The 14040-nt window shown below is 56.3% G+C and overlaps 1 protein-coding gene and 1 long non-coding RNA gene across 2 annotated transcripts; both read left to right on the forward strand.

Annotated features, from left to right (window-relative positions):
* The first annotated feature begins 3707 nt into the window (after positions 1 to 3707).
* On the forward strand, positions 3708 to 4796 carry LOC139790724 (uncharacterized). The gene is made up of 3 exons (XR_011723594.1): positions 3708 to 3782; positions 4040 to 4425; positions 4750 to 4796. It is a non-coding gene; the product is annotated as an uncharacterized lncRNA (long non-coding RNA).
* Positions 4797 to 5935: 1139 nt separating this feature from the next.
* On the forward strand, positions 5936 to 8098 carry LOC139790721 (maestro heat-like repeat-containing protein family member 7). The gene is made up of 5 exons (XM_071732587.1): positions 5936 to 6234; positions 6521 to 6622; positions 7061 to 7163; positions 7483 to 7545; positions 7942 to 8098. Exons 1-5 carry the CDS (start codon positions 6127 to 6129, stop codon positions 8070 to 8072), a joined length of 507 nt encoding a protein of 168 aa, XP_071588688.1. The 5' UTR covers positions 5936 to 6126; the 3' UTR covers positions 8073 to 8098.
* Positions 8099 to 14040: the final 5942 nt, after the last annotated feature.

A 14040-nucleotide genomic window follows, 5' to 3' on the forward strand; every position in this document is an offset into this window, starting at 1 on the left:
TCCCATGGTGCTCTGTCTGAAATGGGTCTGAAAAGAATCCCCTGGTGGCTTTTCTGGCTGGTGTGTTGGCTGGGCTGGGGCCTGTTTGTTTTGTGCTGCTGCTGCTGCTGCTGCTGCTGCTGCTGTTTCTTGTTTCTGTGCTGTAGAAGAGCAGAGTTCATGGAGACAGGTTGTCTTCTGCCTTGCCGGTCAGGACCCGTTTGGTTGCTGTAAGGCTGGTGGGGTCTGTCACTTGGGCAGCCCCATCTGCTGCTGAGTCCAGTGGGGAACAAGTGTGGTGGAGCCAGGAGGAGGCAGTTTCCATATTGATCTGTGTTGTACATCTTTGTAATTCATTCTCCCTATTCGTACTTCATGAAATTTGTGCTACTGCTTTTCTTCCAACCTTGAAGTCTCTCTTCCTCATTCCCTTTTTCCTCTTCCCCTCGGAAGAAAGTGGGGAATTTAAGGAGGGGACAAATGCTCTCTTTTTCCCTAAAAGAGATACAGGAACCCAGCCAATCCTGTAAGCAGGGTTGTGCATGTGCCCTGTGCTTAAGTTGAGGTGCTGGGACAGCCTGGTTAATAAAGGCTCATCCTCACTGTTGCCCAGCTTGCTCTATAGGCTACAATTTGTTCTGGAAAGCTCTTTAGTCTGTTTGTTTCTTCTTGACTGGGGGTGTTGGGCAAAGGGCACTGGCTTTGTGTTGTCTGACCCCACTGCTCTGTTCTGCAGTAAGCTGGGCAGTGGCTCTACCAGGTTACCTGTGGCAGTCCCTACTGAGCTGACTTATAGATTTTTGGTTTTGATCTTTTTTTTTAGTGAGAAACGACACATCCTCCCTTCATACCGAGCTGAGTCCCTCAGATTTGGGAGGTTTTGGAAATGGCTGTCCCTGTTTGTATGTATGAAATACTGTCAATATGTTGGTCTATTCTCAGTAGGCATAGATGCAGGTGTGAGAATTGCAGCACAAGTGTGGCCTCCACTCCAGCTTTGTCAGGGGCTTTTCCTGCTGTCCCTTGGCCAGTGGTGGCCCAGGTCCCTGTTCTGTCAGAGCCTGCAACAAGCAGTGCTGCTTCCCCCTCCTGACACAGGGGGACAGGGAGTGGGGGTTTGGGATCAATTCCCCACAGGTTGCCCCTGTGGTCAGGCAGTGAGGAAAGGCAGCTGAGCCCTGTGCTCCTGAAGGCACAGCAAAGATGGAGCATGTGGGGGAGAGCTCTGATGAAGGTGAGAGAGCAAATCCTGTGCAAAGGGTGAAGAGAGAGGTTTCTGTAAAAGCTTGAGCAGCAAGTCCTTGTGAGGCCGCTCTTCCCTCATCACAAGAGGAGGAATTGGAGTCAGAGAAACTCAATCCTTTCTTCTGAAGGACTTGTGAAATGTGTGAAAGGACTTTGGCTGACACGAAGGTGAGACACTTGTCACCTGCTTGCTTTGGTGTTGGGATGATAGTGCAATGCCCTGAAATGATAGAGAAGGCAGAGAGTTGGGAAAGCTGGCCAGAGATGGAGGCACTGGCCAAGTGGGCCACTCTGGAAAAAGGTACTGAGTAGCTGAGAGAGCTGGCTGTTGAAAAGGTGATTTATGGTGCCTGTGCATGTCAGACTTGGGTGTGGATGTTCCAGTGCCTGCCTGTACACACTTGGCCCGGTTGCCAGGTGACAGTGGGACCTTTGTTACATCATTGGTGACACCCCTGGACCCCGGGTCCCTTCCTAGTGCTGGGGTGGCCCTGGCTCAGTGTCCAGGAGGACAGTGAGAGGATCAGACAGGAGCAGAGAGCTGACTGGAGCCCTGAGCCATGTCTGGTGTTTTTGGATCTCGCGAAAGCCGCTGTGGTTCCCCAGAGGACCATGGCGATTCCCAGAGGCTGCTCAGTGTCCAAGAGAGGTAAGAGCCAGGGGCTGGGGCTGGGTGGGCACCGTGGGGTCAAATGTGAGGGCTCATGAAAGGCCTTTGTGGTTTGTCCATCGGGAGTTTCTGCCCAGCCCCTGAGGGCTGTGGTTCTTCAGAGGCTGCCCAGGAGCCTCCATCCCTGGGAGATTCCCTGCCCTGTGCAGAACCCGTCCCAGACATCTCCCTGCCCCCACGCAGCCCCCGTGGCCCCACGGGCTCTCCCCGCAGGCCGTGCAGCCTTGGGGCCAGCAGCTCTGCCACCCCCATGCCCACCCCCCATGGCCTCTCCTCCTTCCCCAGGACTGAGCAGAGGTCCCTGAGCCGGCCCCGGCTGGCCTGGGTGGAGGATGAGGTGGAAGAGAGCGGTCTCCCCATCTTAAAGAAGAGGGCCCAGCTGCTGGAGACAGGTGAGTGAGTGAGTGAGTGAGTGAGTGAGTGAGTGAGTGAGGGAGGGAGTGAGTGAGGGGCCTTTGGCTGCTTTGCTGCTTTGCTGTGCTCCTGCATGGCAGTGGCTGCTGGGCACATCCCCAGCCTGATCCCTGCCAGTCCCCTCTTTGGGTCCGCCCGCCCAGAGCTGGCTCTGTCCTTGGGAGCTGGCACGGGGCTGGGTGCTGGGTAGGGCCCTTCAGTTAGTCCTGCCAGCACCTTCAGCTCCCCCTCCTCCCTTGCTTTGTTAGATTCCAATCCTGATGCCACCACCCTTTGGTATTCAGCTGCAAAGGGCCAGAAGATGTGTGCGGATGCTCTAGAAGAGTTAGGAGAGGTACCTACAGAGACTGTCACCTGCCTTGTGCCTGCTCCAGCATATGTTCTGCTGGAGTTATGCTCCCCATAACCTTCTCTTGTTGCAGGAGCAGGACAAGGAGCGTCTGAGAGATCTGATAGCCACCTTTTGCCCCTCCAGCCTCAAGAGTCTGCAGGATGTCTTGCAGGTCTGGCATTTCCAGAGCAGGTCACAGTTTCCCCCGTGCAAACCCCCCAGGGAGGTTTCTCCCCCGAAGCCCTCTGCACCCTGAGGGGTACAGAGGCATAGAAAGGAGCAGAGGCTGCAGTGGGAAGGGGCTCTGGCCACCTCCTGGCCATGGCAGATTGGTGTGGGGATTCTTCCCTGAGGCTGGGAGGGAGAGCCAGGCTTTGCTGCTGTTCCCAGGAAGCTGTGGCAATCAGTCCCAGGGTAAGGAGCCTCAGGTCCAGACAAGCTCCAGTTCCCCTGACACCCTTTCCCACTGTCCTGGATACTCTGTGGGTATCTCTGGTCTCAGTCCTTGTGTTGGCACCTCCACTCCCTGGACTGAAAGGACAATGGGCAAAATCTTCCAGCTGCAGCCTGAGAGGGAGGGAGGGAGGGAGAGAGGGAGAGAGGGAGGGGAGAGAGCTGGCCCAAGCTCTGGGCTGCATCTTTGGGACTGGAGCACCAGGACCTGGCCAGGGAGCCTGGGCCTTGTGCTGCTGGGAGGGGCCCCTCTCTCCCTGTGTGTGGCATCTGAGGGGATGGTTGCAGCCCAGTGGCAGCAGCATCCTCCCCTCTGTTCCCTCCAGGCAGAAACACTCTTGAGGTGCATCCACAGAAAAGTGGAGGAGGTGTGCACAGAAGCAGGGCAGTTCGTCCTGAGATCAGTGCTCGGGCTGCTGAGCGAGTGCTGCCCCGAGGCAACAGTTAGGAGCCTGCTGAGGATCAGTCCCTCCTGTGACAAGTATGAGCCCCAAGAGCCCTGGGGACTTGCTCCGTAGCCCAGGCACAGCACAGTGGCCAAGGCAGCCCTGCTAACAGAGTGTTCTGGCTTGCAGCGCTGCGCTGGCCATGTGGGAGATGCTGCTGTCCCTGCCCAGCACTGCTGAGACAGTCCTTGACAGGCTGCTGGGTGTGATCCAGGGCTGGAGACCAAACTGTGCTATCCCATCTGTGAGTGAGCAGAGCAGGCCTTGCTCACCTTCAGGGCTGTTGATGGCTCCCCAGGAAAAGAGACACAGCCCCTCCTGCCTGCCCCCAACAGCCCCCTCCTGCAGCACTTGTGGACACAGCCCCTGGGAGCCAGCAGGGACCTGCCCTGCACCAACCCCCCTGTTCCAGCCCCCCAAGGCTGCCCCGTGAGCTCCCCAAGGACAAATATGCCCCAGCAGCTTCCTTGCACTGAGAGCTGTCCCTGTGTCTTTCTGCAGGCAAGCCAGGTCCTGTACAGGCTCAGCCAGCGGCCCCGCTGTCAGAGGATCCTGGAAGGGCTCTTCCCCAGGCTCCTCATGACCCTGCTCTACAAACTTTCCCTGGCTGCAGTGATCCTGGAGCAGAAGCAGCCTGGGGCTGATCAACCCGGCCCTTTGGGGTGCGCCATCCCCTTCCCCTGCCATTCCCCTGGGCCCTGGGCCAGGGCCCCTGCTCTGTGTGTAACTGGACCTTGCTCTGCACACAGGTTGGCAGTGGAGGGCATTAAAGTTCTGCTGCACGCTGCTGGCTGTGAAGGGCATGTCCAGAACATCCAGAAGCAGGGCGGCTGGGACATGATGCTGCGAGCAGAGACCCTGGAGAGAGGAGTCAGATTGCTGGCCAGGTGAGAGCCCTTTGTAGCCAGCAGTGCCTCGGCAGCCCCATCCCCGGGGGCAGAGAAGTCCCCAGGCACCCAGGCCCCGGGCTGCAGCTGCAGCGCTGGCCAGGGAGCGATCCGAGTGGCAAGGGGTGCTCCTTGCCTGGGGAGAGAGTAGGGCGCTGTCAGCAAGTGGTGTGGAGGCTGTGGCTGGGGGCAAAGGCGTGTCCTGGCCTGGGCTGTCCTGGCTGGGCTGGGCAGGGCAATCCCAGCAAGGCTTTGCCTGCCCTGCTCACTGCCAGCACTGCTTTTCTTGCCCTGCCCTGCCCTGCCCTGCCCTGCCCTGCCCAGAGAGATGAGGAAGAGCCCGGCTGAGCAGCAAGCCTTCCTGTTCCAGCACGTGAAGGAGATTCTTGCTCAGAGGAGGGAATGGCAGATGAACTATGCCATGACTTTCTATAGTGAGGTAAGCCTGGTGGGAAGCAGTGCCTCTGCCAGATGCTCCTGAAGCCGTCCCTCTGGCACAGGCGGCTGCCGCCGGGTGGGATGCCAGTCCCTGGAGCTGGGACAGAGGGCTCTGCTGCCAGTCAGTCCCTGGGCCCTCCATCCAGCCCTCCCTGCTGGGGCAGTGCTCAGCACCCCCATGTGTCCACAGGCAGGGCTGCCCCCCGGAGGGGCTGCCCCCTCCCTGAGCTGGCAGCATAACCAGGAGCTGCAGAGTGCCAGGGTCCCGCAGCTCTGCCCGTCTCTCACCGCTGTTGTTCTTTCAGCTGCTGGGCTGCCAGGGCCTGGGAAAGGATTGGAGTGACCTGCGCATCCTCCACGCCTACCTGAGGCATGGCAGTCAGACAATCCGTCTGCGGGCACTCGAGGGCTTGGTGGCACTGTCAGGAGATCCGCAGATGGTGAGCGAGGCGGAGTCAGGCGGAGCCGCCTTGGCAGCCTGGGGCTGGGGCAGGGGTAACGCGCTGGCTTGGGCCTGGCTGAGAGGAAGGAGGTGGCTGTCAGCAGAGAGAGGGGTGGCTGAGCAGGGGCCACAGAGCCTTTGCTGTCCTGCTCTCTCCTTCATCCCCATCGGCATGCGCAGCGCCTGCCGGGAAGCCGGGGGGGAGGCTGGTGCTCAGCACACGGGGTGTTTGTGCCAGGCTGCTCCTCCACTGCTCCACCCTCACAGAAATTCTCTGTTTCCTCCAGGCAAGAGAAATGCGGGGCAGATCTCTGCTGGACAGGATCCTGAGGTGCCTGAAGGATCCATCCACAGACATCAGGATGGAGGCCTTGCTCTTCTTCCAGACCATGATGGGTCAGCTGAAGAGGAAAGAGGCCAGCCCCATCGCTCTGCTGCTGGCACAGAAGCTCCCACCCCTCTTTGGTGATGTAAGGCTGCTGTGGGACCTGATCCCGCAGAGGGGCAAGGGACAAGGACAGCTGCCCTCCAGCCCAGCCCCACGGGCAGCACTTGGGCAGGGCTGCTGCCCTCCTCACGGCCCTGGGCTCTGCTGGGAGGGCTCTGCTGGGCTCTGCACCCAGCATGGCTTCTCCTTGGCCTCGGCCTCTAGATAGGTGCCCCGAGCCCAGCAACCCCAGAGCACCTCCCCTCACGCTGACCACGTTAATGCTTTTGGTCACCGTGGCTGGGGAGAGGCTGTTGTGCAGTCACACTGTCTTCTTTCCTCCCAGGAGTCCAGCCAGGTGCAAGAGCTCTCCCTCAGCCTCTTCGGGGACACGATGAAGGCTGTGGTGAGCAGAGACAAGGCAGAGATGAAGGAGGCGATACGCGGGGTCGTGGTCTCGCTCTTCCTGCACATGAATGCTGAGAGCAGGAGTGTGGCTGAGGTAGAGAGTTGAAAGCTGAGCACCTGCTTTGCCCTTCCTTCCCTTTGCCCCAGCTCAGCAGCTCTTGCCCATTTCTCTTGTGCTGGCTGTGAGAGTGCCATAACTGAGGCGGTGGCTGCCCCGTGTCCCTGCCTCGGGCATTGAAGCCCGGGCGTTCAGGCTCTGTCCCCAGCTGCCTCTTCCCAGAAGTAGCTGGGGACAGTTTGCAGCCTTGCCCAGAGGAGGGGGACGACAGGTCTCCTGCTCTGAGCTGTGGTGCCAGCTCCCACCTGCTGCTGTTTTGCAGGCCTCTGGCAAAACCCTCCTCATCTGTGCCAAGTTCCTGGGCTGGAGGAAGCTCAAGAGGGTGATCAAGAAGGGGAAGAACTGGATGATTGGAGAGACTTTGGTGAGGACAAGCCCCAGGTGCCAGGGCCTGGACTGGGCAGGGGATGGATGCTCCATGTGCCCAGGGTGTGGATGTGCAGCTGTTCCTGGCTGTCCCTGATCCAGAGCAGAATGCACAGCTTGGAGCTCAGTCCCCCTTCTTTCCCCTTTCCCCAAGGCACAGCCAGGGCTTCTTCTGCAGGCCCCTCTTCCCCCCAGCCCCTGGCTGCTGCAGGAGCCCCCAGCCCACCTGGGCCCTGGCAGCAGCACGGAGGGGTCACAGTGTCCCCAGACCCCCTCTGAGAGCCTGTGGCTCTGGCTGCACCTCAGCCCCCCGGGGCTCCTGACTGGCAGAAAGGAATGGCCTGGGGGGGAAGGGGTGGGATGGGCAGAGGGACTGCTCTGGCAGATGGGGAATGGTCTGTGCCAGCCCCATGACGTGACCTCGGGCACTCTCCAGCTGAAGCAGGACAGGAGCAGGGTGGAAGACTACGTGTGCTTCAGCCTGCACTACCTGTGGGACTCTCAGGCCGGCGTGAGAATGGAGGCCATCAGGTTCATAGGTGAGCCACAGCCCCTGGGGACCCTCTTCTGGCAGCCCGGCCCCAGCCCCCGGCACTGCCCTGGCACCAGGAGCAGCCCTGTGGCTGTCCTGGGCAGGGCCCTGGCCTCCCGCTGCCCCCCCTGCCCTGCCCTGCCCTGCCCAGGCCTCAGTGGCCTTGGTGGCCGCCTGGCTCAGTGTCAGCAGCGCCCTCGGGGACTTGCCCGGGGCCATCCCCGCAGAGTGCTGGGCAGGAGGGCGTGCGGCCGAGCTGGCCGGGCCGGGGGCTGTGCTGCCGCAGTGCTGGGGAGGGGGAGGTCTGACGGGAGCTCTGTGCACAGGGACTGCTGTGCGGCACCTGGGGAGGAATCGATCCAAACAGACGCTGGAGGTTGTGTGGGATGGTGAGTAGGGTCAGAGGGTGCTGGTGGGGCAGGGGAGAGAGCCTGGGCAGGGTGCTGCCATTCCTGGCTCCGCTGCTGCGGGGAAAGGAGGGAGGGAGAAGCTGTGACTGTCCCATCCCTGGAAGTGTTCATGGCCAGGCTGGCTGTGGCTTGGAGCTCCCCGGCCAAGTGGGAGGTGTCCCTGCCCGAGGTGGGGGGTTGGGAATAGGCGATCCTTAAGAAGATCCCTTCCAGCCCAACCCAGTCTGGGAGCCTGGGATTCCTGAGCAGCAGCTTCCAGCTGCTCCCTTGGTCCCAGCTGCTCCTCCTAGTCAGGTAAAGAGAGGGATGGGCTTGCACAGAAGGGGCTGTGCAGACAGCAGGGTTTCACCACTGCTCGCTTTCTTTCTGTTGCAGCCATCAATAGCTTGGAGTATGACCCTGATCCCTCAGTCAGGTCCTTAGCAGCTCAGACCTTGCACATCCTGCAGAGTGTGAGGGAGCCGAAGAGATCAAGATGGTCCTTCCCAGGCCTGTGCTTCTGCTGATGATGAGATGGGTCAAGGACAATCTTGCTGCCCCCATCAGGAGATGGTACTTTCACCACCGCCCCGTCACGGCTGCTGTTCCCTCATGTGCACCCCCGGGCTGTGCCCGACTGTCCCTGTCCAAACGAGTGCCCCCAGAACTCTCCTGTGCCCTGGCTCTCCCAGTTAAACCTCCCTAATGTCATCCCAGCAGGAGGAAGTGGCTGGACTGGGCCGAAGGTCCTGGTGGGAAGATGGCCTTGAGAAATTGTCCCTGACCTAAGGGCTCCTGGTGCAGATGGCAGCGTGGGAACAAAGATGGAAGCAGCAGCCCCGTGCCATGACCTCCTTTGCACAGGCAGCACCCAGAGCCTGCAGAGCACACAGCATTTGTCCTGGCCTCTCCTGCTACCTGCACATCAGCTGAGCCCTGTGAGTGCCCTGGCCCCAGCTTGTTGGACAGCCAGGTTCCCCTTCTTTAGGGTGGTGATGCCAGGAGGCAGAGGGCAGAAGGGAGTCAGGGTTTACCTCAGCAAAAAGCTCTTTTAAACCCTAGCACTGCTTTGTCTTCAGGGCTTTGTTTGGCAGCTGCAGGAAGAAGGCAGAGTGTAAAATGGAGGGTGTTTCACCTGAAATGATGAGCCTGGTCACCAAGCACAGCTACACCAGGGCAGTCCTGGGCACAGCTGAGGATGATGATGAGGAACGTTTGCTCCTCGCAGCAGTTCCTGCTCAGTGTCATGGGCATCATCAGCTGGTGCTGAGTTCTTCCAGCCCACCTACAGGTGAGGAATTGCATCAGCATCCGGAGACTCCCAACTGATTCCAGCTCTCCCAAGCTGTGAGAAGCAGCTGCTGCATTCCTCTTCTGTCACTTCCAGGAGGTCACCAGGGTGTCTGCAGAGTTTTTGAACTCTCCCACAGAGACCTAGAGCAGCTGGATTCAGACACCCAAACAAGATACCCTGTTGGAGGCTGTTTGGCAATGGATCCATCACCAGCTGCCCAAGAGGCTACAGGAGGTTCCAGCCTTGCTGGGCAGGGTCAGCGTCACCGGGTGGGCCCAGGTGGCTTGGGACAGCTGGGCAGGGCAGAGCTGAGCCAGAGCTGCTTTCCTTGTCTCATCAGAGCAGCAGGAGGTGCAGCCTCCTGGCCTCTGGGACAGCTCCCAACAGGTCAAAAAGGTCCCCAAATAAAATGTGGTGTTGGGAAAGTACAGCATGTGGTGAAATCTGTTGGATGGGACCTGGGCTCTGATCCTGGGACCGATGGGTGATCCTGGGCTCAAGGCATGACAGAATCCTAGGAGTTCTCCAGGCTCCATTTTCTCACCTCTCCTGTGATTGTAGAGGCAGAACACTGTGTATCCCTGCAGTGTCACAGTCAGGCTGCTCAGTGGCAGCTTCCCTCAGAGACTTTGGGGAAAAAACAGAGCTGTCTGTGGTTTGAGGATTCTCATGCAGATTGAGTCTGAGCAGTGCTGTGGAGCTCCAGCTTTGTGTGCAGTTTTGGGTGGTGCCCTACAGAGGAAGAAGAGTGTAATGGCTGAGGATGAATTTGTATTCCTAACCAGTAAAATTCAGGAAAAGAATTGAACCGAGTAAGAAGTGAATGTGGGGCTAAGCAAAGCAGTTGAGACATGGAATTTTTCCACTGAAACAGTGTGAACAAAACAAGGCCCTAGCGAGACTAACTTCTTTCTCAGAGATAATTAAAAGCGTAGGTCCTGTTCTTAAGACACTGCCAAGGCTAACGAGATACCAAAGGAATGTGAACGTCTGCAGAAGAAGAAAATAAAGATGTCACAACCAGCAGATAAGAGGAAAGTTATGGCTAGGGTCTGATATTGCCTTGTAACAGTATAATGAAGTCGGGGAAATCAAGAAAGGTAAAAAGTTCGAGCCTGAGGAAGAGCTCTTACTTCATCCAAAGACCCCCACGACCCCCGGATATCTCCCCAAAACCAGACTCCACCCAGACTCCGACTATCATGAATATTATAATGGCATGATGTAATCCTATGAATATGTATGTAAACCCCCCTTCTTTTGAGTATACATAGAACTGTAATCAATAAAAGGTAATTCCAGAGCTTTAGGTGTGTGCGTGTGAGTGGAGCGGAGACTCCTACCTCCACTTCACTCCTCCAAGCCTCCTCTGCTCACTCTTCTGCTCTGCTTTCTTCCACACACCACTTTCTTCTCCAGCACCTCCTGCTGCAAAGGCAAGAGGACACAATCAGCACCCGCAAGTCCCCGCTCCTCCACCAGGCTGCTCTCCCCCATTGAAGCCCTCTATTCCTCTCCAAGCCAAGATCCCCCAAGCCCCCCAGCGCAGCTTTTCTCACTAAATCACTGCTCCAGGCACCGGCCCAGGCACAGCTGGGCAAATGGAGCTGGCTGTGCAAAGCAGCGGGCAAAGAGGCTGCACAGCCCTGCTCACGGGGAGCTGGGGCTGCCTGGGGACACAGGGCTCCACGCCTCGGGACACACACCCTGACTCCAGGGCTGTCAGCAGGACAGGCAGCCAGGCAGGCACAGCCCCAGGCCCTGACTACAGGCGGTGTAATATATGTGTGCTTGGCAATTCATGGTAAATAACTAGGAAGTGTTTGCTAACCCAACTTTGAGAGTACTAATAATTTATCTGCCTCCAACAATGTGAAATATGCAAACATACGGATTCGTTAGAATGAAATACAACTGTTCTTTGTGTAACTACAAGGCTTAGGGGAACAAGAAACAAGACATCCACAGTCCCTCTACCCTAAAAAGGGCTCCAAGGTACATAGAATCCTAGAATCCTAGAATTGGCTGGGTTGGAAGGGACCTCAGAGATCATCAAGTCCAACCCTTGATCCACTCCCCCCGTGGTTCCCAGCCCATGGCACTCAGTGCCACATCCAGGCTCTTTTTCAAGATCTCCAGGGACGGAGAGTCCACTACTTCCCTGGGCAGCCCATTCCAATGTCTGATCACCCTCTCCGTAAAGAAATTCTTTCTAATATCTAACCTAAACTTCCCCTGGCACAACTTAAGACCATGCACTCTTGTCTTGTTGAGAGTCGTCTGGGAAAAGAGACCAACCCCCACTTGGCTCCAACCTCCTTTCAGGGAGTTGTAGAGAGTGATGAGGTCTCCCCTGAGCCGCCTCTTCTTCAGGCTGAACAGCCCCAGCTCCCTCAGCCTCTCTTCATAGGGTCTGTGCTCGAGTCCTTTCACCAGCCTGGTTGCCCTCCTTTGGACCTGCTCTAGGACCTCGATATCCTTCCTGAACTGAGGGGCCCAGAACTGGACACAGGACTCGAGGTGTGGCCTCACCAGCGCTGAGTACAGGGGCAGAATCCCTTCCTTGGACCTGCTGGCCACGCTGTTCCTGATAATCTCAGCCGATTTTGCTGCTCACCCCATAGCGTTGCAACTTAAGGTGTTTTACTGCTGACTGCAGAGTGTTGCACAGGAAAGAGCAGAGGAGCTCATGTGCGGAATCGAAGGGTAACGAGAGGGAAACTGAGGCAGACACTGACTTCATCCAACGACCACCAGGTGGGGGTCAAAAAGACCCCCAGAGATAAAGTGGGCATGTGCCTTTGAAGGCCCAACTCTTCCAAGAACTAATAAACATAACCCAGCCTATTCCCAGAACAGTCATCAATATGTATTAGAATAGATATCAATATGTATTAAGGTATGGAATATAAGCTAAAAGATTAAACTTTATAACGTGCGTGTGAGTGGAGCGGAGACTCCCCACGCACACAGCGCTGGTTTGCTTATTGCAATTTTATTAATTAAATCAAACCATTAACAGAATATTGAGTCTCGGTCATTTATATCAGTCCATGTCCCAAAAAAAGAGTCCATATCCCAAAAAAAGAGCCCACGTTCCAAAAAAGAAAACCCACATCCCCCCAAAAAAGAGCCCAACAGCCAAAAAAATGTGCCCAATACCCGACAATAACCCAACAATAGGAACCCATCTCCCAGAAAAATACCCCAAAGAGCCCAGAGCCATCAAAACACAGCCCAAAACCAAAAAAGGAAACCAAATCCACCCAGAAAGATGACAAAACCCAACAAAAAAACCCCAAAACACAACAAAGGTGCTAAATCCTCCTCCCAAAATCCTCAAAAAAGAGCCCACATCCCCCCCAAAAAACCCCAAAGCCCAACAAAAAGGCTCTTAAATCCCCCCCACCCCCCGTATAATGTGCAAATATACCCAAAATAAAATTCTTTTAAAAAAAACCCACAAAACAAACCCAATCAAATCTCCGCCCTCAGCACACCACAAAAGCCCCAATTCTCTCAAAAAGAGAAACTACACCCCAAATCTCTGCCCTCAGAGACTCTAAATGCCCAAAATGACCCCAGGTCTAAATTTTAAAAATGCCCTATATTTCCACTCTCTCCATGGTGCTGGCCCCACACCCCAAACCTCCTCAAAACACCCTAAATCTCTGCCCCCAACGGCCCCAAAGCCCCCCAAAAATCACCCCAAATTGCCATCCCCCTCAACCCTGCCCCCCAGTCTCCAAGAAACACCTCAAATTTGAGCAAATAAAGCCTTCAATTCACTTAAACGCCCTCAAGAATCCCCCCATTGGGGGAGGACCGGGGCGGACAGGGGCGAACTGGGAAGGGGTGGGTCTGGGACTGGGAGCACTGGGAGAGAGCAGAGAAGCCTCTGCAACACCAAAGAGCCCGAAAACTGCCCTGAAACCGCCCCGAAATTGACCTCTCAGTCCCATCACACACCCTGTTCCCACCCCAGTCCCACCCCAGTCTCTCCCAGTTCAACTCTTTATTGAGGGGTTCAGACAATGTGGGGACATCACTGGGACACCAGGGGAAGAAGGGCTGGGAGACACGGGGGGGCACACAGAGACAGCCACCCCCGGGCCACCCCCCACTGTCTCCCTGCACAAGGGACCCCTCCCCAATTCCAGGGGACCCAAAATTCCAGGAATCCCCCCTCAATTCCAGGGACCCTCAAATTCCTAAGACCCCTCCTATATTTCAGGGACCCCCTTCAGCGCCAGCCCCCCCATTCAGGGACACCTTCCCAATTCCAAGAATGCTCCCAATTCCCCTATAAATTCCAGCCCCCGCTTCAAGTTTAGGGACCCCACTCATTCCAGCCCCCCTCTTCCCCAAAAAAAAAATTCCATGGTCATTTCCCCCTCAATTCCAGGCACTGCCCCAGTTCCAGGCACCTCTCCTCGATTCCAGGGACCTGTCAAATTTAGGTGACCCTTTTCCTATTCCAGGGCCCCCATCAATTCCAGCCACCCCTCAAATTCTAGGGGACCCCTCCTCAATTCCAGGGATGCCCCCTCATTACAAAGCCCCCACATCAACTTTAAAGGACCCCTCCAAATTCCAGCACCTCCCCTCATTTACTACGACCCCTAAATTCCAGACACCCCCTCAATTTTAAGGGGACCCTGAAAACTCCAGTGACCCCTCCTCAGTTCCAAGGACCCCAACATTCCAGGGACCTTGATCAATTCTACCCCCCAAAATCCAGAGGACACCTCCCCAACTACCAGCACCCTCACCCCAATTTTATTTGTTTTTCCTAAACGAGCTGAAGCTTTTCTCGTGGGGTTGGAAAAGCCCCTGGAACAAGGGTGGGGGGGTTAATTGCCAGGAAGAATTCAGGGGAAAAAAAAAAACAGAGAAGGACAGAGATCCTCGGATAGGAACAAGGAGAGGGGGGGAATCCCCAGTCAAATTCTCCTACAAGCCTGCTTTGAATGCAAAAGAAAAAAAAAAACCAAACAAAAACGGAGCAGGATAGAGACCCTTGGTTAAGAAAAAGGAGAGGGGGGTACCCCCAGTGAAATTCTCCATAAAATCTGCTTTGAATAAAAAGGGAGAAAAAAAATAAAATAAAAAAAACGGAGCAGAATAGAAACCCTCGGTTAGGAACAAGGAGAGGGGGGAACCCCCAGTTAAATTCTCCATAAAATCTGCTTCGAATGCAG

This window comes from Heliangelus exortis, unplaced genomic scaffold (assembly GCF_036169615.1).
Source record: "Heliangelus exortis unplaced genomic scaffold, bHelExo1.hap1 Scaffold_132, whole genome shotgun sequence".
NCBI lineage: Eukaryota > Metazoa > Chordata > Aves > Apodiformes > Trochilidae > Heliangelus > Heliangelus exortis.

Excerpts from the sequence above, each read along its gene's own strand:
- LOC139790721 (XM_071732587.1), top strand. The coding sequence starts at position 6,127 with ATGAAGGCTGTGGTGAGCAGAGACAAGGCAGAGATGAAGGAGGCGATA. Across the intron at positions 6,623-7,060 it reads GGATGATTGGAGAGACTTTG|CTGAAGCAGGACAGGAGCAG; the intron begins GTGAGGACAAGC and ends GGCACTCTCCAG. Across the intron at positions 7,546-7,941 it reads GCTGGAGGTTGTGTGGGATG|CCATCAATAGCTTGGAGTAT; the intron begins GTGAGTAGGGTC and ends TTTCTGTTGCAG.